At 44.6% G+C, this 23,466-nt stretch overlaps 1 protein-coding gene across 1 annotated transcript in view; it reads left to right on the top strand.

Annotated features, from left to right (window-relative positions):
• LOC122938889 (cytochrome P450 2C39-like) overlaps window positions 1-21,860 on the top strand; it is a 94,585-nt gene extending 72,725 nt beyond the window's left edge. The window contains exons 9-10 of the mRNA XM_044294744.1: window positions 259-400; window positions 21,357-21,860. Of these exons, the coding sequence (XP_044150679.1) occupies window positions 259-400; window positions 21,357-21,550 (336 nt within the window). The 3' untranslated portion in view covers window positions 21,551-21,860. The remainder of the gene's footprint in view (window positions 1-258; window positions 401-21,356) is intronic.
• The last annotated feature ends 1,606 nt before the right edge of the window (window positions 21,861-23,466 follow it).

Here is a 23,466-nt window from a genome sequence, read left to right as displayed (position 1 = left end):
TGTCTTTTTCACTTCTTTCCTTCCCCTGACCCTCCACTGTCCATAGACTTCTGTCCGCAGCATGTCTGTTTTTGACTCCTGAACTTCTTTACTCCTCCTCACCCTCATTCCCTCTCCATAGACTTCTAAGAGCAGCATGTGTGTGTGTGTGTGTCTGTACTTCTTTCCATCAGGTTCCATCAATGAAATAATGTGGCATTGCCCAGTAATACAGTACTATAATCATTGTTTATATAACACATGTCTTTTCTTTATCAGGGAACAACCGTGATCCCCTTCCTCTCATCCGTCCTGTCAGACCCATCTCAGTGGGAGACTCCGGAAGTATTCAACCCCGGGCATTTCTTGGATGAGGATGGACAGTTCCGCAACAGGTCGGCCTTCATGCCTTTCTCAGCAGGTAAGAGCTTACTATTTAAAGATGTGACCAGAAATAAAACAAAGACGGACAAAGAATATGTGATGTTCCTAGTAGAGGGGATACAGGGGGCAGATGTACTAACCCCATCTACAATCTAGTCAGTGTAATCGTAAACAGTCAGGCTAAAGATGGGCCAAACTTCTCAAACTTCTTCGTGCTGTATGATAAATTTGGTGCATGGCCAGACACTTTTTTCTTTTTCTCCATATTTCTGGAACACGTAGTATCTAAAGGCATAAGTACTGTAGATTCTTACCAAGTAATGCTCTCTACCTACTAAAACACAAATAATTATGCATAAAATTAAATTTTTGACATTGTCAGGTACAAACTCTCAAATCGCAAGTCTAAAAATCGAGTCTGATGCAGCATAATTCACATTCATTTGTTGAAGTCTTTCGCAATGCATTTTGGGCTCAAGGCCCCCTTTCCCAAGTAACCAAGACACTTCTCAACAATATACAAGAGACATAAAAAAAAAGGCACCTAAGTAGCACTGCTCAAATACCACCCAGTAGGGCAGGATCCCACGTATTTTCTCCTACACAATAAAATCAGTTTGAATGTAGGAGAAGAAAATGCATGGACAAAGTGATCTGGTTACAACCAGTGTTCATTAACTATTAGTGCCCATTGGTGGCCTCTCTGTGTGTCCATATGTATACACACAGCTCTCCAGAAGGGAAGTTCATGCAATCTGAGCAAGAGAAAACATCTGACAATATTAGTATGTATGTAGTGCCCTGGAGCAGGGGGTGAAGTCTGGACATTGCCCTGTTTCCCCTATGCAGAGTCACCAACTCCTTACTTTATTTCATTTTAAAGGGTTAACTTCCATTGGCTTATACTGTTTAATATGGTGTAACTGCATTTTATGTTTGTTACAATATATATCCTGTTCATGAGAAGCTGGTCAATTTTCACAGCTACCATTAGGTTTAACCCCTTAAGGACACGGCCCTATTTCACCTTAAGGACCAGGCCATTTTTTGCAAATCTGACCAGTGTCCCTTTAAGTGCTCATAACTTTAAAACGCTTTGACTGACCCAGGCCGTTCTGAGATAGTTTTTTCGTCACATATTGTACTTCATGACACTGCTAAAATTGGGTCAAAAAAGTTAATTTTTTTGCATAAAAAAAAAATGTTACCAAAAATCTTGAAAAATTAGCAAATTTCAAAGTTTCAGTTTCTCTACTTCTGTAATACATAGTAATACCCCCAAAAAGTGTGATGACTTTACATTCCCCATATGTCTACTTCATGTTTGTAGCATTTTGGGAATGATATTTTATTTTTTGGGGATGTTACAAGGCTTAGAAGTTTAGAAGCAAATTTTGAAATTTTTCAGAAATCTTCAAAATCCCACTTTTTATGGACCAGTTCAGGTTTGAAGTCATATTGTGAGGCTTAGATAATAGAAACCTCCCGAAAATGACCCCATTCTAGAAACTACACCCCTCAAGGTATTTAAAACTGTTTTTTCAAACTTTATTAACCCTTTAGGTCTTCCACAAGAGTTAATGGCAGATAAAGAAACAATTTAGAAATTTCTATTTTTTGGAAAATTTTCCAATATAATCAATTTTTTCCAGGAGTAAAACAAGGGTTAACTGCCAAACAACACTCAAAATGGGTTGCCCTGATTCCGTAGTTTGCAGAAACACCCCATATGTGGTCGTAAACTACTGTTTGGCCGAACGGTAGCACATAGAAGGAGGGGAACACCATATGGGTTTTGGAAGGCAGATTTTGCAGGACTGGTTTTGTTTATACCATTTCCCATTTGAAGCCCCCTGTTGCACCCCTAGAGTAGAAATTTCATAAAAGTGACTCCATCTAAGAAAGTACACCCCTCAAGGTATTCAAAACTGGGTTTACAAACTTTGTTAACCCTTTAGGTGTTCCACAAGAGTTAATGGCAGATGGAGAAAAATTTTGAAATTTCTATTTTTTTGAAAATTTGCCATTTTAACCCTTACTTTATTACTGGAAAAAATGGGTTAACAGCCAAACAAAACTCAAAATGGGTTGCCCTGATTCTGTAGTTTGCAGAAACACCCCATATGAGGTTGTAAACTACTATTTGGCTAAACGGCAGGACATAGAAGAAGGGGAATGTCATATGGTTTTTGGAAGGCAGATTGATGTACCCTTTTAAGCCCCCTGATGCACCCCTAGAGTAGAAACTCCATAAAAGTGACCCCATCTAGGAAACTACGGGATAAGGTGGTTGTTGTTTTGGGACTATTTTTGGGGTAAATTTGATTTTTGGTTGCTCTATATTACTCTTTTTTGAGGCAATGTAACAAAAAAATTAAATTCTAAAATTGTTTCTACATTCGCTATTTAGTTTTGTGGAACACCTAAAGGGTTAACATAGTTTGTAAAGTAACTTTTGAATACCTTGAGGGGTGTAGTTTCTTAGATGGGGTCACTTTTTTGGAGTTTCTAGTCTAGGCTACATCAGGGGGGGCTTCTAATGGGACATGGTGTAAAAAAAAAAAAAAAACTGTCCATCAAAATCTGCCTTCCAGAAACCGTATGGAGTTCCCTTCGTTCTATGCCCTGCCGTGCAGCTATATAGCCATTTACGACCACATATGGGGTGTTTCTGCAAACTACAGAATCGGGGCAATAAATATTTAGTTTTGTTTGGCTGTTAACGCTTGCTTTATTACCGGCAAAATGGATTCAAATTGAAATTTTGCCCAAAAATGGGTGTTTTGGCACAGTTTTTAACACCGTTCATCTGAGGCGTTTGGTCAAAAGTTATTTTTATAGCGACGACTTTTACGCACGCGACGATGCCCAATATGTATGGCTCTCAGACTTTGGAGACACTAAGCAGGCATCCTAAAACTGCGGCCCTCCAGATGTTGTAAAACTACAATTCCCACCATGCCCTACTGATGGCTGTAGGTTGTCTGGGCATGCTGGGAGTTATAGTTTTACAACATCTGGAGGGCCGCAGTTTGAGGATGCCTGCACTAAAACTAATATTTTTTGGGGAAAGAAAAATTGTTTCTGTGTCTCCAAAGTCTGAGAGCCATAGTGTTTTATGTTCTAGGGGACTGTTGGGGATTATAAAAATGTAGTACTCCATGGAAGTGTGATACTCCCTGAAGCAATCGATAACGCAGAGGCCCGGATGATCGGGGCACGTGTCACATTGAGTAGTGGTGTCCTTCCGTATCCCCCTCTTGTGACACACTCTGCACTTTTTTTGGGTTCGTCCCTTCTTTCCAGTATGGGGGACCACACCTGGAAAGTGTTGGCCAGGGACGATCCGGGCGCCTCCAGTTCCTGAGGTACTCCGGCCTGCTCTTTCCCGGTCCGAAAAGATCAGGTCCTTGAGGACTGCCTCATAGAATTGGAGGAATGTCCCTGTGCTGCCAGCGCTTCGGGATAGTACAAAAGAGTTGTACATGGCAACCTGCACCAAGTAGACCGCAACTTTTTTGTACCATGCCCGGGTTTTGCGCATGGCGTTATATGGCGTGAGGACTTGATCAGAGAGATCAACTCCTCCCATATACCGATTGTAGTCGACGATACAATCGGGCTTGAGGACCGTTGCTGTGGTACCTCGCACAGAGACTGGGGTGGTGCTGTTACCGTGGATTGTGGACAGCATAAGGACATCCCTCTTGTCCTTATACCTGACCAGCAACAGGTTTCCACTGGTAAGTGCACGGGTCTCACCCCTGGGGATAGGTACCTGGAGGGGGTAGGCAGGGAGGCCGCGTTGATTTTTCCGCACGGTCCCACAAGTGAACGTGGATCTGGCGGCAAGGGACCTGAACAAGGGAATGCTGGTATAAAAGTTATCCACGTACAAGTGGTAACCATTATCCAGCAGTGGGTACATAAGGTCCCACACGAGTTTCCCGCTAACACCCAGAGTGGGGGGACATTCTGGGGGTTGAATACGGGAATCTCGCCCCTCGTACACACGAAATTTGTAAGTGTACCCTGAGGTACGCTCACAAATTTTGTATAGCTTCACGCCATACCTCGCCCGCTTTGTGGGAATATATTGGCGGAAACTGAGTCTCCCCTCGAACGCAACGAGAGACTCATCAACCGCGACCTCACTTCCAGGTACGTAGGCCTCCATGAATTTGGCCCCAAAGTGATCGATGACCGGCCGTATCTTATACAGACGGTCATAGGCAGGATCACCTCGGGGTGGACATGATGGGTGCAGGAGGGTGATGGATGGCGATTAGGGGGACACAGGAGCTGGTGCTGGACGATACTGCACGGTCAGGGTGCTGGACAGGAAGAGGAGGGGAGAGAGGAGCGCAGGAAGTTTGAATCTCGCGCCTCTCTCCCCTGCACCAATCAGCACCCTGGACAGCGGCGTTCAGCACCAGGACCAGCACTGCCTTTCCAAATCTTCGGACTGCGATTGGTGGTGTATAATTACGCCACCGATCGCAGTCTTTTTCTGGTTCATCGGGTCACAGGACACCCGAATGGACCGGAAACGCAGAAAACCACAGGTCTGAATTGACCTGCGGTTTTCTGCGATCGCCGATACGGGGGTCAAATGACCCCCCCTGCGTTGTTACGGGATGCCGGCTGAATGATTTCATCCGGTATCCCGTTCCGATTAACCCCCGTGGCGCCGGAATCCCGATTTTAAGTCAGGACGTACCGGTACGTCCTGTGTCCTTAAGGCCCCTTTCACACGAGCGAGTATTCCGCGCGGGTGCGATGCGTGAGTTGAACGCATTGCACCCGCACTGAATCCTGACCCATTCATTTCTATGGGGCTGTTCACATGAGCGGTGATTTTCACGCATCACTTATGCGTTGCGTGAAAATCGCAGCATGCTCCTCTTTGTGCGTTGCGGTGCGATAATCCACGCAACGCAGGCCCCATAGAAGTGAATGCGGTTGCGTGAAAATCGCAAGCATCCGCAAGCAAGTGCGGATGCGGTGCGATTTTCACGCATGGGTTCTAGGTCAGTCTATTCACTGTATTATTTTCCCTTATAACATGGTTATAAGGGAAAATAATAGCATTCTGACTACAGAATACATAGTATAATAGTGCTGGAAGGGTTAAAAAAATAAAAAAGTTAACTCACCTTATCCTCTTGTTCGCGTAGTTCGTTCCCGGTCTGTTCTTTGCTAGCTGTGGGCTTGGGCTAAAGGACCTTTGATGACGTCAGATCACATGCTCCATCACCATGGTGATGGACCATGTGATTGGAGCATGTGATCTGACGTCACCACAGGTCATTCAGCCCAAGCCCACAGCTAGCAAAGAACAGACCGGGAACGAACTACGCGAACAAGAGGATAAGGTGAGTTAACTTTTTCCAGCACTATTATACTATGTATTCTGTAGTCAGAATGCTATTATTTTCCCTTATAACCATGTTATAAGGGAAAATAATACAATCTTCAGAACATCAATCCCAAGCCCAAACTTCTGTGAAGAAGTTTGGGTTTGGGTACCAAACATGCGCGATTTTTCTCACGCGAGTGCAAAACGCATGACAATGTTTTACACTCGCGCGGAAAAATTGCGCATTTTCCCGCAACGCACCCGGCTCTTATCCGGGCAAAAAACATGACGCCCGTGTGAAAGAGGCCTAAGGACTCGGGAAATAGGGCGTACCGGTACGTCCTGTGTCCTCAAGGGGTGAAAGAAGACCATGTTTTGGAGGGAAAAAGTCAGACCTGTTTACCACCAAAACCAGACAGTCTGACCTTTGGATGTCAGGTTCAGCTCTGTTAATATTAGTGTCCACAGTAGAAAGCGCGGCGGCACAGCTGCTGGGTAAACAAAACGCCAACCACACACTCCAAAAATAAATGCACCGCACGTCCACGTCTCACGATACAGTATAGCCATAGGCGTGCGCAGCCCTTAAAGAGGCGACATAATCCAATAATAAAAAGAAGAAATGGGGCGGCACTCACCACTGTCGTGTTGCTGAATGCAGTCCTTTAATCTTGCATAACAATGCTCAGGGTGACAGGCGGGCGGAACACGCAAACCTCACACATCTCAGCAGCGACGGCCGCTTCGCATGAAATTGCGCTTCCTCAGGTCGCTGTTATTATTAGTGTTGAGTGAATCGAAGTATCCAAAGTGGACTTGGATCCGAATTTCCTCGTGCTTGATGGTAACAAATCAATTTTCCCTGAAATGGCGATAAAAATAAATAAATCATAATCATCTCATCCATTTAAGTGAGAAGAGGCCACCACAACCATCTTGCTTGAAGATCCCATGCAAAATATTGTGCACGGTGACGTATGATGTCATCACGCCAGCCAGCGTGATGATGTCATCATGCAATGCGTGAGATTTCGCGCTAGACCTTCAAGCAAGATGGCCATGGTGGCCTCCTCGCACTCAAATGGATAAGGTAAGTACAATTCGATTTTTTTTTTTTTACTGATCAACCCCTGAAAGACCTTAGTATTCATCTCGGATGCCGCGATCAGCAATAAACGCAGCATCTGAGGGGTTCAATGATGGGGACGGCACAATCACTGTCATTGCACCCGCTAAATACGCCTTGTCACGAATTAACTCGCCACAAAGCAATTTTTTTTGTAAAGTTTGGCAAAGCAGCTGAATTGAATTTTTAAGGACTTTATCTCTAGTTATTATGTCTGAAAACCTGTTTTTGTCTGGAAAAATTGCTCTGTCATTGCCATTATCATTGAAGCTTTACTGTAAGTCTATGAGAGACGGAAAGTGTTACATTGTATCTGTTTGTGCTGAGCTTCTCCACTCCTCCCACTAGAAGGTTCTAGTTCTCTAGTTCAGCCACAAACTGTATATAAGGAGCGCAGTCAGAGCCCCTAGTGTCCTGCAGTTAGGGACCAGTGCTTAGAAGAGGAGACTCTGCCAGACTACTGAGTGACCAGGAGAAGATGCTGAGACAGGGATATGCTGCCACAGACCCTGGATCACCAGCCTTGGACCAGGGTACAAGCCTTCTGAAGAGAGAGGGACAGATAGCTCAGGCCTTTCCTCAGCATGAACCCTTCTTCTGCACTGGAGGAGACTGGAGATGCCAGCCCTATGCCTCACCTGTGTTGTTTTTCACTTGTTCCTCCAGTAAAGAAGCCCCCTGGTTACTGCAGACCCTGACTCTCTGGACTTATTTCCCACTGGGGTGCATCACACCTTACCATCCCTTCTGGAGAGCAGCAACACATGGTGACACCTGAATGGTGGCAGTGGGACCCGCCGTTGTGTTGGGGCCACCCCAAACCCACAGGGGGGCAGATCCCCAGTATAGAATAAACCAGACATGCCGAGATTAAGGAAGCAAGTAATGTGAACTTTCTAGGCCACTAAAAGGTAGTACCCTAGAATAAGCCAAGAAACCCGGATAGCAAACTGGAACCACTGTTGGTGCACTTACAGAGCTTACTGACACAGTGCTAAGAACATGATACCGTAATATGGTTGATAAATATATAAAAGACAATGTGAATATAAATACAATGCTGTAATTGTCAGGGAGCAAATTGTATAAAGAGGATCAGGACAAGAAGAGTATGTAGAAAGAGGGAAGGCGGCTGCACAGATCCAATGAGGCCCAACTGGATTTATGCAGCCCATTTATATATTTATCTCTCCAGACAGATGGGACTTGACAAAGGTCATCACTTACCATATCTGGATTTATTTATGCTACAGTAGCTGGAGCGAAAAAATAGGAGAAAAATTCTACTTGATGAACTGAAAAAGAATAATAAAGACAACTATTATTCAATGCATTCTGAATGCACCCAGAATATTTAGCACTGACCGATGTGGCTGAAGAACCCTTTCCGTGGCACCTCCTAATAATATATATTGGCGTGCTGTTCCAAGCTGTATGGACAGATTAGGAGAGAAGTCAGTGGTGGTGGATCTGCCTGCTGTTACACCTGATAGACAGCAGAGGGAGTATTTAGCTTTCTCTACAAATGATTCTCTTTCTCTCGCTCCCGATGTAGTCAATACAATAATAACAATAATAATCTTTATTTATATAGCGCCAACATATTCCGCAGCGCTTTACAGTTCAGGGTAGAAACCGTCATAAATAACATAGCAACAGAAAAGTCAATGATTAGAACAACAGGAATGAGGACCCTGCTCGCAAGAGCTTACAATCTATGAGGAGATAGGGGTGACAAAAAAGGTAGAAGTGCTTGTTCTGTACAATGGTCCGGCCATCTTGGGAGCACAGGGCAGCACGTCGGGAGGAGGTTTCTCCAACATTGATTATGAAATATGTTTTATTCTCTTTTAATCTTTTTCTCAGGTAGGTAATTAACTTTATTAGAGATCCATGGGACGAGTACAAAGATCACCCTTATGTGTCTGCAGCACCAGGAGTCCCTAACCTGTCACTCAAATGGTGTAACTAGCACATTTCTAAATCACTTCATTTATAGGGGCATCTGTCAGCAGTTCTGTCTCTATGACACCGGCTGACCTGTTACATGTGCGCTCGGCAGCTGAAGGCGTCTGTGTCGGTCCCATGTTCATATGTGCCCGCACTGCTGAGAAATATGATGCTTTAATATATGGAAATGAGCTTCTAGGAGCCACGGGGCGTTACCTTTACTCCTAGAGGCTCAGCTCTCTCTGCAGCTGCCGCACCATCTGTACCTTATTGCCAGGACCCAGTGAGATAATATTTACACTGCCCGGCCTTGTCATTCAAAGTGCAGAGAGTGCGGCAGTTGCAGAGAGAGAAAAACCTCTAGGTGTAACGGCAACGCCCCTGTTTTCTGCTTATTTCTTTATAATAAAACATAATTTTTCTCAGCAATGGGCACAAACGGGCACATACAGACGTGGACAAAATTGTTGGTACCCTTTGGTCAATGAAAGAAAAAGTCACAATGGTCACAGAAATAACTTTAATCTGACAAAAGTAATAATAAATTAAAATTCTATAAATGTTAACCAATGAAAGTCAGACATTGTTTTTCAACCATGCTTCAACAGAATTATGTAAAAAAATAAACTCATGAAACAGGCATGGACAAAAATGATGGTACCCCTAGAAAACACAGAACATAATGTGACCAAAGGGACATGTTAATTCAAGGTGTGTCCACTAATTAGCATCACAGGTGTCTACAACCTTGTAATCAGCCATTGGGCCTATATATATGGCTCCAGGTAATCACTGTGTTGTTTGGTGATATGGTGTGTACCACACTCGACATGGACCAGAGGAAGCAAAGGAAAGAGCTGTCTCAAGAGATCAGAAAGAAAATTATAGACAAGCATGTTAAAGGTAAAGGCTATAAGACCATCTCCAAGCAACTAGATGTTCCTGTGAGTACAGTTGCACATATTATTCATAAGTTTAAGATCCATGGGACTGTAGCCAACCTCCCTGGACGTGGCCGCAGGAGGAAAATTGATGACAAATCTAAGAGACGGATAATCCGAATGGTAACAAAAGAGCCTAGAAAGACTTCTAAAGAGATTCAAGGTGAACTTCATGCTCAAGGAACATCAGTGTCAGATCGCACCATCCGTCGTTGTTTGAGCCAAAGTGGACTACATGGGAGACGACCAAGGAGGACACCATTGTTGAAAACGAATCATAAAAAAGCAAGACTGGAATATGCCAAACTACATGTTGACAAGCCACAAAGCTTCTGGGAGAATGTCCTGTGGACAGATGAGACAAAAATCGAAGTTTTTGCCAAGGCACATCAGCTGTATGTTCACAGACGAAAAAATGAAGCATATCAAGAAAAGAACACTGTCCCTACTGTGAAACATGGAGGAGGCTCTGTTATGTTCTGGGGCTGCTTTGCTGCGTCTGGCACAGGGTGTCTTGAATCTGTGCAGGGTACAATGAAATCTCAAGACTATCAAGGAATTCTAGAGAGAAATGTACTAGCCAGTGTCAGAAAGCTTGGTCTCAGTCGCAGATCATGGGTCTTGCAACAGGACAATGACCCAAAACACACCGCTAAAAACACCCAAGAATGGCTAAGAGGAAAAAATTGGACTATTCTAAAGTGGCCTTCTATGAGCCCTGACCTCAATCCTATTGAGCATCTTTGGAAGGAGCTGAAACATGCAGTCTGGAAAAGGCACCCTTCAAACCGGACACAACTGGAGCAGTTTGCTCATGAGGAGTGGGCCAAAATACCTGCTGAGAGGTGCAGATGTCTCATTGACAGTTACAGGAAGCGTTTGATTGCAGTGATTGCCTCAAAAGGTTGCGCAACAAAATATTAAGTTAGGGGTACCATCATTTTTGTCCATGCCTGTTTCATGAGTTTATTTTTTTACATAATTCTGTTGAAGCATGGTTGAAAAACAATGTCTGACTTTCATTGGTTAACATTTATAGAATTTTAATTTATTATTACTTTTGTCAGATTAAAGTTATTTCTGTGACCATTGTGACTTTTTCTTTCATTGACCAAAGGGTACCAACAATTTTGTCCACGTCTGTATGAACATGGGACCAACACACATGTGCACTTGGCAGCTGAAGGCATCTAACTGTTCAGCAGGCGTCATAGGGACAAATCTGCTGACAAATGCCATTTAAAAAATATACCTGCATCCACCTGGAAAAAGCTGAACAGTCATGGCCACTAGGCTCTCACTTCCACCTAACTTGCAGTCCACTGCCTGTTGTCAGGCAAGATCCATCCATAATAACAGAGACACAGAACATGGCAGAGAGCAAATAGGGGTGTCGGAGCTAGCTGAGATCTTCAGCCTGATAAAAGAACAGCTTATGTACTGCTTCTGAACATCACATGACACTCCTGTGTTCCTGTAAGGATCCATTCACACGTCCGCCAGTGGCGTAACTACCGGGGAAGCAGCTGCTTCGGGGCCCGGCGCCCTGGCAGCGTGTGACAGTTTATTTTCAAGTTAGTTAAATATCGGTTCAGGGCCCCTTCACAGCAGATCACAGCAGCAGCGGCGGCCTCGCTAATGTGATCTAATCTTACTGTCTCCTAAAGTGTCTGGGATTCAAACACACAACTTCCAATCTATCAGTGTATCAGTGGCAAAGCATTTACCCACACAGCCATAAAGGCTGCATTGCAACTGATTGAAAAAATATGAGACTTCGACTGTTATAGCTGGCTAAGTGTACATCTATACACATGACAGCTGCCCAAACACACCCAGCACTGCTATCTCTATATGACAGCTGTCCCAGCACACACAGCTCTGCTATATCTCTATATATGAACAGCTGTCGTGTATAGGTGTACACTTAGCCAGCTATAACAGTAAAAGTCTCATATTTCTTAAGTCAGCAGCAAGGCTGCTCTTATGGTCTTGTGGTTAAGTGCTTTGCCTCTGATATAGAAGGTTGTGGGTTCAAATCCCAGCAGAAACTTTTCTGAAATACAAGCACTGACTCCATATATGGACATACAGGGCGGGACACAGGAAGAGGCTGCATCGCTTCACTGACATGAAGTTTTTTTTTTTTTTTTAATACCCGACTGTTACTGCCATGGGGGGAGCGGGAGGCACTTGATACTGGCACATGGGGGGAGGCGGGTTGGCTCCTGATACTGGCACCTGGGGGGGAGGGGGAGAGAGAGGCACTTGATACTGGCACCTGGGGGGGGGGGGGAGAGAGGCACTTGATACTGGCACCTGGGGGGGGGGGGTTGGCACCTGATACTGGCACATGGGGGGGAAGAGAGGCACTTGATACTTCTACTGTTATAGCAGTGCTGGGTGTGTTGGGGCAGCTGTCATGTGTATAGATGTACACTTAGCCATCTATATCTCTATATGACAGCTGTCCGAGCACACTCAGCTCTGCTATATCTCTATAGATGAGCAGCTGTCATGTGTATAGATGTACACTTAGCCAGCTATAACAGTAGAATCTTTTCTGAAATACAAGCACTGACTCCATATATAGACATACAGGGCGGGACACAGGAAGAGGCTGCATCGCATCGCTGACATGGAGGTAAGTGTTTATTATTTTTTTTAATACCCGACTGTTACTGCCATGAGGCGAGCGGGAGGCACTTGATACTGGCACATGGGGGGGAGGGGGGTTGGCACCTGATACTGGCACATGGGGGGGAGGGGTTGGCACCTGATACTGGCACATGGGGGGGAGGGGTTGGCACCTGATACTGGCACATGGGGGGGAGGCACTTGATACTGGCACATGGGGGGGAGAGAGGCACTTCATATGTCTACTGTTATAGCTGGCTAAGTGTACATCTATACACATGACAGCTGCCCCAACACACCCAGCACTGCTATATCTCTATATGACCGCTGCTCATATATAGAGATGCTGGGATAGCTGTCATGTGTATAGATGTACATTTAACCACAAGACCATAAGAGCTGCCTTGCTGCTGACTGAAAAAATATGAGACTTCTACTGTTATAGCTGGCTAAGTGCTTTGCCTCTGATACAGAAGGTCGTGGGTTCGAATCCCAGCAGAAACTTTTCTGAAATACAAGCACTGACTCCATATATGGACATACAGGAAGAGGCTGCATCGCATCGCTGACATGGAGTTAAGTATAAGTGTTTATTATTTTGTTTTAATACCCGACTGTTACTGCCATGGGGGGAGCGGGAGGCACTTGATACTGGCACATGGGGGGAGGGGGGTTGGCACCTGATACTGGCACATGGGGGGGGAGAGAGGCACCTGATACTGGCACATGGGGGGAGGGAGAGAGGCACCTGATACTAGCACATGGGGGGAGGGGTTGGCATCTGATACTGCCACTTTTTTTTTGGGGGGGGGGAGATGGCACTATGATACTGGGACATGGGGGGCGGAGAGAGGCACTTGATACTGGCATGTGGGGGGGTTGGCACTTGATACTGGCACGTGGGTGGGTTTGGCACTATGATACTGGCACATGGGGGGGAGAGACACTTGATACTGGCACTTTTTTGGGGGGGAGATGGCACTATGATACTGGGACATGGGGGGGAAGAGAGAGGCACTTGATACTGGCATGTGGGGGGGTAGGCACTTGATACTGGCATGTGGGGGGGTTGGCACTTGATACTGGCACATGGGTGCGTTTGGCACTATGATACTGGCACCTGATACTGGCACATGGGGGGGAGACCCACCTGATACTGGCACATGGGGGGAAGGAGAGAGGGTGGCACCTGATACTGGCACATGGGGGGTGGAGGGAGAGAGGCACTTGATACTGGCACTTTTTTGTGGGGGGGGGGAGATGGCACTATGATACTGGGACATGGGGGGAGGAGAGAGGCACTTGATACTGGCATGTGGGGGGGGGGGGTTGGCACTTGATACTGGCACATGGGTGGGTTTGGCACTATGATACTGGCACATGGGGGAGAGAGGCACTTGATACTGCCACTTTTTTTGGGGGGGGGGATGGCACTATGATACTGGGACATGGGGGGGGGGAGAGAGAGGCACTTGATACTGGCATGTGGGGGGGGGGGTTGGCACTTGATACTGGCACATGGGTGGGTTTGGCACTATGATACTGGCACATGGGGGAGAGGCACTTGATACTGCCACTTTTTTTTGGGGGGGGGGGAGATGGCACTATGATACTGGGACATGGGGGGGGAGAGAGGCACTTGATACTGGCATGTGGGGGGGGGGGGTTGGCACTTGATACTGGCACATGGGTGGGTTTGGCACTATGATACTGGCACATGGGGGGGGGGAGAGGCACCTGATACTGGCACCTTGGGGGAGGGGGGTTGGCACCTGATACTGGCACATGGGGGGGGGGAGAGGCACCTGATACTGGCACATGGGGGGAGGAGGGGTTGGCACCTGATACTGGCGGGAGAGGCACTTGATACTGGCACTTTTTTGTGGGGGGGGGAGATGGCACGAGGAGAGAGGCACTTGATACTGGCATGTGGGGGGGGTTGGCACTTGATACTGGCACATGGGTGGGTTTGGCACTATGATACTGGCACATGGGGGGGGGGGAGAGGCACCTGATACTGGCACCTGGGGGGGAGGGGGGTTGGCACCTGATACTGGCACATGGGGGGGGGGGAGAGAGGCACCTGATACTGGCACATGGGGGGAGGAGAGGGGTTGGCACCTGATACTGGCACATGGGGGTGGAGGGAGAGAGGCACTTGATACTGGCACTTTTTTGTGGGGGGGGGGGAGATGGCACTATGATACTGGGACATGGGGGGAGGAGAGAGGCACTTGATACTGGAACATGGGTGGGTTGGCACTATGATACTGGCACATGGGGGGAGGCACTTGATACTGCCACTTTTTTTGGGGGGGGAGATGGCACTATGATACTGGGACATGGGGGGAAGAGAGAGGCACTTGATACTGGCACATGGGGGGGTTGGCACTATGATACTGGCACATTGGGGGGGAGATGGCACTATGATACTGGGATATGTGGGGGGGCACAGAGAGGCACTTGATACTGGCACATGATGGGGGGCATCTATGAGGACACTTACTGGCACATTATTGGGGGGCATTATGGGGAACACTAGGTTGGCAGCCCATCAGAGGCCGGACACTGAGGGGTATCTACTGGGGCATTTTATACTGGTACATTATGGGGGGCACTAGCAGGAAGGGGAGAGGAGCACTATGGGGGAATTTACTTGGGGCACTATATAGGGGTATTTTATACTGGCACATTATGGGGGCACTATGGGGACATTAGCTCAACTGGGGGCATTATAAGGGGGTATTTTTGCACTGTCACATTATAAGGAGAATTATTACTACTGGGGGGGGGGCATTATGGTGGGCGTTATTACTCCCCCATGGTATGACCCCCTGGTAGCAGCACCAGCCTCTCCCTGCTCTGCTATCCCTCTGCCCCTTCTCCAAATCCGTATTATGAAATCTTTCTCATTAGGATAAAGCATAACATCAGCTCCACCGAGCCCCCGGCCAAGTGTTGAAGTGGCGCCCGAGATCCCAAGGGCCAAGTAACTGTAGGTTTTCATATGAAATATGTTTATGTTATACACGTATAGCCTACACTGTGCCCCACAATATACAGTATACCGCTACATTGTGCCAAAGGAGTGGGGTTTACACAGGAGGAGGGAGGTGCGAAGCGTGCTGGAGGGGCCCTTACAAATATTTGCTGTGGGGCCCAGTCACTTCTAGTTACTCCCCTGACGTTTGCAAAAGGGTCTGCATTCATTCTCTATGGGCCCGGACGTGAAGCGGAGAGCACACTATGCTCAAACTTCAAGGTTTCGGCCCCGAACTTCCGGTCCCCAGCTCCGTGAAATATAGAACATGTCCTATTCTTGTCCGCAGCTGCGGACTAGAATAGGCATTTCTATAGGGGGTGCCGGCCGGGTGTGTTGCGGGTCCGCAACACACCACAGACGTGTGAATGGACCCTAAATGTGATTTATTACTCCTAATCTATTCTGTGAGCTCCGGAGCTGAAAACACACAGTGAGAAGTATGGGAAATTATGCCACAGCAGTACAGTGCTGGCAGGAGAGTGACAGTCTCCTGCTTCTGAGTGAAATGCATCTAGCTGTGCAGCTGAGACAGGGAATAATTAGGTTAAAAAAGCACAGCCATTATGCAATCTTTTTTTTTAATTTTTTCTTACTCAGGTACCCTTTAATAATAATCAATCTTTATTTATATAGCACCAACATATTCCGTTGTGCTTTATAATCAGGGGGTTAAAGTACAAACAGAGTCATAAATAACATCGCAACAAACAGGTCAACAATTAAAACAAGAGGAATGAGGATCCTGCTCACAAGAGCTTACAATCTATGAGAAGATAGGGGTGAGACAAAAGTAAAAGTGCTTGTTCTGTACAATGGTCGGCCATCTTAACACAATAGGGGAGTAGATAAAAATCTCCATGATCCGTCACCAGATGATATCTGTAGTGATTCTGGGTGCATGGGGTGTGGTGGATACTGATGGGTGATGGATCAGGTTCAGAGAAATGATGCTGAAGGTGAGGTGGGAGGTGCTGAATGGTGGGGAGTTAGATTAGGTGATGTGATAGGCTAACCTAAAAACATGTGTTTTTAGTGAGCGACTAAAACAGTGGATGTTATGAATTAACCTCATTTCTTGGGGTAGGATTTTCCAGAGAACTGGAGCAGCTCAAGAGAAGTCTTGGAGACGAGAGTGAGAGGTTCTTATTACAGTGTTTGTTAGTCATAAAGTCATTGCCTGAACGGAGAGCATGGGTAGGATGGTAGACATGAAGGGGGTGCAGCACTATGTAGAGCTTTGCAGGTCAGAATGAGGACTTTAAATTGTATCCTGCACTGTATGGGTAATGAGTGCAATTACTGTCACAGGGCGGAGGTGCAGCAGACTTAGACATGCACGTGTCATGGTGCTCCTACCCGGATATCCTGGAACACAAGGTGTAGTTGTCCGAAGCAGTGTAAATAGGCTGAACAGTTGAGGGATTTGAGTCCTGACTTGTACTGAAGTTGAAACGGCTTTACTTGCATAAGCTTTCATGAGGGATCAATCTTCCAACTTTATCTTGGTTACCAGCAGGCTTTGGCATAAATTCTGGCAGGCAAACACACTCAGCTTTGCTACATCTGTACTCTTTTGCTCTGCTGTGCTGACCGGATTAAATAGAAACTTTTCCTTTGCTGCTGAACTTAGAGACAAAGATAAGGATAAAGATAGCTTTCTGTAGTCTGACTCTGTCTTTATCCAGGGAACCTTTTCTCCTGGCTTCTGAGGTTCTTTGCTCTTTTATCTTGTTCCGGTAGAGCTGATGGTGCTCTGCTGGCTTCTGCAGGGCTCATCCAGCAGGGACGAGGGCCTGCTGCCTTACCCTTAGAGGGGGTGAGCTAGACTCACTTCTGCAGGACTCGTCCAGCAGGGACGAGGGTCTGCTACCTACCCCTTACAGGGGGTACTTCAGACTGACCTTCACTAACTAACTCCTCCTCTAGAGAGGGCTAGAATGGACAGAAGGTTCCATTCTAGGCAAAACAGCTTTGCCAAGCTTGCTGCCACCTGCTGGTGAACCAGGTACATTACATTTGAACATAATAGTTGCATGGAAATATAATGCATATTTATTCCAGGTTCAAACACTGTGCATGTCTAACATTAACCACTTCAGCCCCCCTAGCTTAAACCCCCTTAATGACCAGACCACTTTTTACAATTCTGCACTACACTACTTTCACGGTTTATTGCTCGGTCATACAACTTACCACCCAAATGAATTTTACCTCCTTTTCTTCTCACTAATAGAGCTTTCATTTGGTGGTATTTCATTGCTGCTGACATTTTTACTTTTTTGATATTAATCAAAATTGACCGAAATTTTTGCATAAAAATGAAATCTTTCACTTTTTGTTGTAAAATATTTCAAATAAAACTACATTTCTATATACATTTTTCTCTAAATTTATTGTTCTACATGTCTTTGATAAAAACAAATGCAATAAGTGTATATTTATTGGTTTGGGTAAAAGTTATAGCGTTTACAAACTATGGTGCAAAAAAAATAATTTACGCACTTTGACTTTCTGAGCACCTGTCATGTTTCCTGAGGTTTTACAATGCCCAGACAGTAGAAACACCCTACAAATTACGCCATTTCGGAAAGTAGACACCCTAAGGTATTCGCTGATGGGCATAGTGAGTTCATGGAAGTTTTAATTTTTTGTCACAAGTTAGCGGAAAATGATTTTTTTTTATTTTTTTATTATTTATATGAACTCACCATACCCCTCACTGAATACCTTGGGGAGTCTTCTTTCAAAAATGGGGTCACATGTGGGGTATTTATACTGCCCTTGCATTTTAAAGAAGTAGTTTGGAATCCAAATGCGTAAAAATGCCCTGTGAAATCCTAAAAGTACTCATTGGAATATGGGCCCCTTTGCACACCTAGGCGGCAAAGAAGTGTCACACATGTGGTATCGCCGTACTCAGGAGAAGTAGGGCAATGTGTTTTGGGGTGTATTTTTACATATACCCATGCTGGGTGAGAGAAAAAAATCTCTAAAAGACAACTTTTCCCATTTTTTTTATACAAAGTTGTCATTTGATAGAGATATTTCTCACACAAAGTTTGGGTATATGTAAAAATACACCCCAAAACACATTGCCCTACTTCTCCTGAGTACGGCGATACCACATGTGTGACACTTTTTTGCAGCCTAGGTGCACAAAGGGGCCCAAATTCCAAAGAGTACCTTTTAGGAGGGCATTTTTAGGCATTTGGATTCTCACGCTTTAGGGCCCCTAAAATGCCAGGGCAGTATACCCCACAAGTGACCCCATTTTGGAAAGAAGACACACCAAAGTATTCCGTGAGGGGCATGGCGAGTTCCTAGAATATATTTTTTTTTGGCACAAGTTAGCGGAAAAAGTTTTTTTTTTTTTTCTTACAAAGTCTCATATTCCACTAACTTGTGACAAAAAAAAAAAATTACATGAACTCACCATACCCCTCACGGAATACCTTGGGGTGTCTTTTTTCCGAAATGGGGTCACATGTGGGGTATTTATACTGCCCTGGCATTTTAGGGGCCCTAAAGCATGAGAAGTCTGGAATATAAATGTCTAAAAATGTTTACGCATTTGGATTCCGTGAGGGGTATGGTGAGTTCATGTGAGATTTAATTTTTTTGTCACAAGTTAGTGGAACATGAGACTTTGTAAGAAAAAATATAAAAATACAATTTCTGCTAACTTGTGCCAATAAAAAAAAATGTTGTCACTGCGGTGGAGCGGACTGAACGCAAGTGTGCGCACAAGATCAGGCCTGATCGGGCGAACACTGCGTTTTTTGTAGAGCCTATAGAACTGCAGATAAGAAAAGGCATTTTCTATATAGTTCTGGCAATGTGCGGATCCGCAAAATGCGGAAAGCACATTGCCGGTGTCCGTGTCTTGCAGATCCGCGGTGTCCGTGTCTTGCGGATCCGCAAAACACATACGGACGTCTGAATTGAGCCTGAGAGGGGGGTGATCAGGGAGTCTATATGGGGTGATCAGGGGTTAATAAGTGACGGGGGGGGGGGTGTAGTGTAGAGTAGTGGTGTTTGGTGCTACTTTACAGAGCTGCCTGTGTCCTCTGGTGGTCGATCCAAGCAAAAGGGACCACCAGAGGACCAGGTATATCAGACGCTGTTAACAAAACAGCATCTGATATACCTTTCAAGGGTTAAAAAAATTGCATCTACAGCCTGCCAGCGAACGATCGCCACTAGCAGGCTGTAGATGCACTCATTTACCTGCCGTTTCTGTGAACACGCGTTCACAGGAAATCTCGCCTCTCGCGAGATGAATCGCCGGCGCGTGAAGGAGGAATAAACCTGCCGCCTTCGGACCGCAATCCTGCGTTAGGCGGTCCGGAGGCGGTTAAGAGAATAAATCAGCAATCACAATATAGAATGGTCAAAAGTGACATACTATAAAGAAATATGCAGTCACCATAATGTATAGCAAGATATGATCAAATATGGACAATACAAAGTAAATTGTATTGGAGATGTAAACAAATGCAAACTAAGGCTAAAAGTGTTAAAATAACAGTAACTATATATTTACCCAAGTATACGGTATTCAAAGTGAGGCAAGACTCATATTATCTAGACCATAATAAAATATACTATCTGATTGGAATAATAAAGAAAGTTGGGAGGGGAGGGTATGGAATGACGGGGAAGGAGGGAGGAAAGGAAGGAGTAACTGGTGAAGGGAGAGAAAGAAGGAGGAGAGGGGTAAGTGCTAGTGGGGGGGGGGGGGGACAACAATAGTTCCTCTTGACAATCAAATAATGAAAAATTTATTTTATAAAAGCATCTAAAGTAAAGAAACAGTCACTTAGCTGAACCATATCTTTCTAAGCGCTAGGTAATAAAGAGACAGTCTCAAAAGACAACTTGTTTACAGCTTCCTGTCTGTGGTATGCAGCGGCTTTTTATACCTATTAGTGATGGGCACAGAATATTCCAGCATATTATTTAGCAGGGGTGAATGGAGGACACATGTCAAAACTTTGGGAATCTGATATACTGTAGCTCAGACCTGTGCTAGGTAACAATTTTGACATCTGCAAACTGTTGTGAATAGTTTTAAAGTGCAAGAACCAGCAAACTGACCCTTCCAGATAAGTAGGGATAATTGAATCAATTCTACAGATATGGGAAATTCTTAACAAATGATATAAGGCCAAATGCACACAGCCGTGAACGGTCCGTGGTAACCCGGCCTGGCATCCAGCTGAGAGCAGGAGCACACTGTGTCATTGGTTGCTATGATGCCGTGTGCTTCATGCCGCCGCTGTACTACAGTAATATACTCGATACGAGTGTATTACTGTAGTACAGCGGCGGCATGAAGCGCGCGGCATCATAGCAACCAATGACGCCGTGCGCTCCTGCTCTCAGCTGGATGCCAGGCTGGGTTACCACGGACCGTACACGGCCGTGTGCATTCGGCCTAAGATTGTAATTTCATCAATTTCAAAACTTTCGTGATACAAATCACTAAAAAAGGTAGCCAATATTTTACGTATCAGAAGACAGTGGAGAAGTTATCTGGAACCAAAAAGGAATCTTTGACCTTAATTTAACAAAAATAAAATCAGACAATGCAGTGTTTAACCATAGCAATAGATGTCACTGTCACTCTGACATTAAATCTTCTTAATGCCAAGATAGTATAAGTAAAGGGATTTGATATAGTTCTAGGAGACCTAGGAGCGCAGCCAAAAAGGACCTCAAAACTAATTTTGGGAAATTCAATCATTTCCACAGAAAAGCACAAAGATTTCCAAAGATATCCAAAAGTATAACTGTAATACAGCCATGTAAAATAAGAGCTATGGAGGTAAATGGTGGTCTGCGGCTGCTTGCAAGCTGGTGAGGAGTTGAACCACAAATGGACCCCCAAATAATATAATGACCTGATTAATACATAGATTTGTGTTATTCTTCTAGGGAAGAGAGTCTGTCTTGGAGAGAACCTGGCCCGCATGGAGCTCTTTTTGCTTATCTCCGCTCTGCTACAAAAATTCACTTTCACCCTCCCCGCGGGGACGGAACGCCAGGACTCGAAATTTCTGAACCAACACAAGACTGAAATCATTGCATCAACTGAGATATGCGCTGAGCCTCGCTTCTTGTCTAAGTGACCGACCACTGTCCAGCCACACAACATGGAAGACAATGAGAAGATATAGCAACTCAGAAAATGTGACCAAATAAAGATACTAAATAAAACTATTACAATGTTTATAATCAGAATGATAATATAGAATGCAATGTACGTGTAAACTTTTCATTTGTAACAATGGTTAAGACATCATGTGTAAAAATATGTAATGACGTGTCAAATTGTGACTACAAGAGCTTGTTCCATCATGTTCTGTAGATTAGAAGTCTTCTGGGGTGAAATCTACTTCTGTAAATTTGGATATATTTGGAATGTATATATGGCTGAATCCGACACAGATGAGCTTCACGGCTCTTTTAAAACTTGAATTTGACCATTTGAGAAAAAATAAGCTTTTGCAGGCTAAGTGAATATAAATATTTATTCACTCTTAGTAAATATAAGGTAAAAGAGACAAATCACATACAGAGTAGAAAAAAAGTAAATTATGATCACTGGTAGTGTTGAGCGAATTAACGACTTCAACCCCCCTAGCTGAAACCCCCTTAATGACCAGGCCACTTTTTACACTTCTGCACTACACTACTTTCACCGTTTATTGCTCGGTCATACAACTTACCACCCAAATGAATTTTACCTCCTTTTCTTCTCACTAATAGAGCTTTCATTTGGTGGTATTTCATTGCCGCTTACATTTTTACTTTATTTGTTATTAATCAAAATTTAACGATTTTTTTGCGAAAAAATAACATTTTTCACTTTTAGTTGTAAAATGTTGCGAAAAAAACGACATCCATATATAAATTTTTCGCTAAATTTATTGTTCTACATGACTTTGATAAAAAAAAATGTTTGGGTAAAAAAAAAATGGTTTGGGTAAAAGTTATAGCGTTTACAAACTATGGTACAAAAATGTGAATTTCCGCTTTTTGAAGCAGCTCTGACTTTCTGAGCACCTGTCATGTTTCCTGAGCTTCTACAATGCCCAGACAGTACAAACACCCCACAAATGACCCCATTTCGGAAAGTAGACACCCTAAGGTATTCGCTGATGGGCATAGTGAGTTCATAGAACTTTTTATTTTTTGTCACAAGTTAGCGGAAAATGATGATTTATTTATTTTTTTCTTCTTACAAAGTCTCATATTCCACTAACTTGTGACAAAAAATTAAAACTTCCATGAACTCACTATGCCCATCACGAAATACCTTGGGGTGTCTTCTTTCCAAAATGGGGTCACTTGTGGGGTAGTTATACTGCCCTGGCATTTTAGGGGCCCAGATGCATGAGAAGTAGTTTGAAATCAAAATCTGTAAAAAATGACCGGTGAAATCTGAAAGGTGCTCTTTGGAATGTGTGCCCCTTTGCCCACCTAGGCTGCAAAAAAGTGTCACACATGTGGTATCGCCGTACTCAGGAGAAGTAGGGCAATGTGTTTTGGGGTGTCATTTTACATATACCCATGCTGGGTGAGATAAATATCTTGGTCAAATGCCAACCTTGTATAAAAAAATGGGAAAAGTTGTCTTTTGCCAAGATATTTCTCTCACCCAGCATGGGTATATGTAAAATGACACCCCAAAACACATTCCCCAACTTCTCCTGAGTACGGCGATACCACATGTGTGACACTTTTTTGCAGCCTTTTTTGCAGCCCACATTCCAAAGAGCACCTTTAGGATTTCACCGGCCATTTTTTACAGATTTTGATTTCAAACTACTTCGCACACATTAGGGCCCCTAAAATGCCAGGGCAGTATAACTACCCCACAAGTGACCCAATTTTGGAAAGAAGACATCTCAAGGTATTCCGTTAGGGGCATGGCGAGTTCCTAGAATTTTTAATTTTTTGTCACAAGTTAGTGGAACATGAGACTTTGTAAGGAAAAAAATAAAAATCATCATTTTCCGCTAACTTGTGGCAAAAAATAAAA

Source organism: Bufo gargarizans, chromosome 5 (genome assembly GCF_014858855.1).
Source record: "Bufo gargarizans isolate SCDJY-AF-19 chromosome 5, ASM1485885v1, whole genome shotgun sequence".
NCBI lineage: Eukaryota > Metazoa > Chordata > Amphibia > Anura > Bufonidae > Bufo > Bufo gargarizans.
The sequence above is the reverse complement of the archived record's forward strand: the minus strand, read 5'-3'. Positions and strand labels throughout refer to the sequence as shown.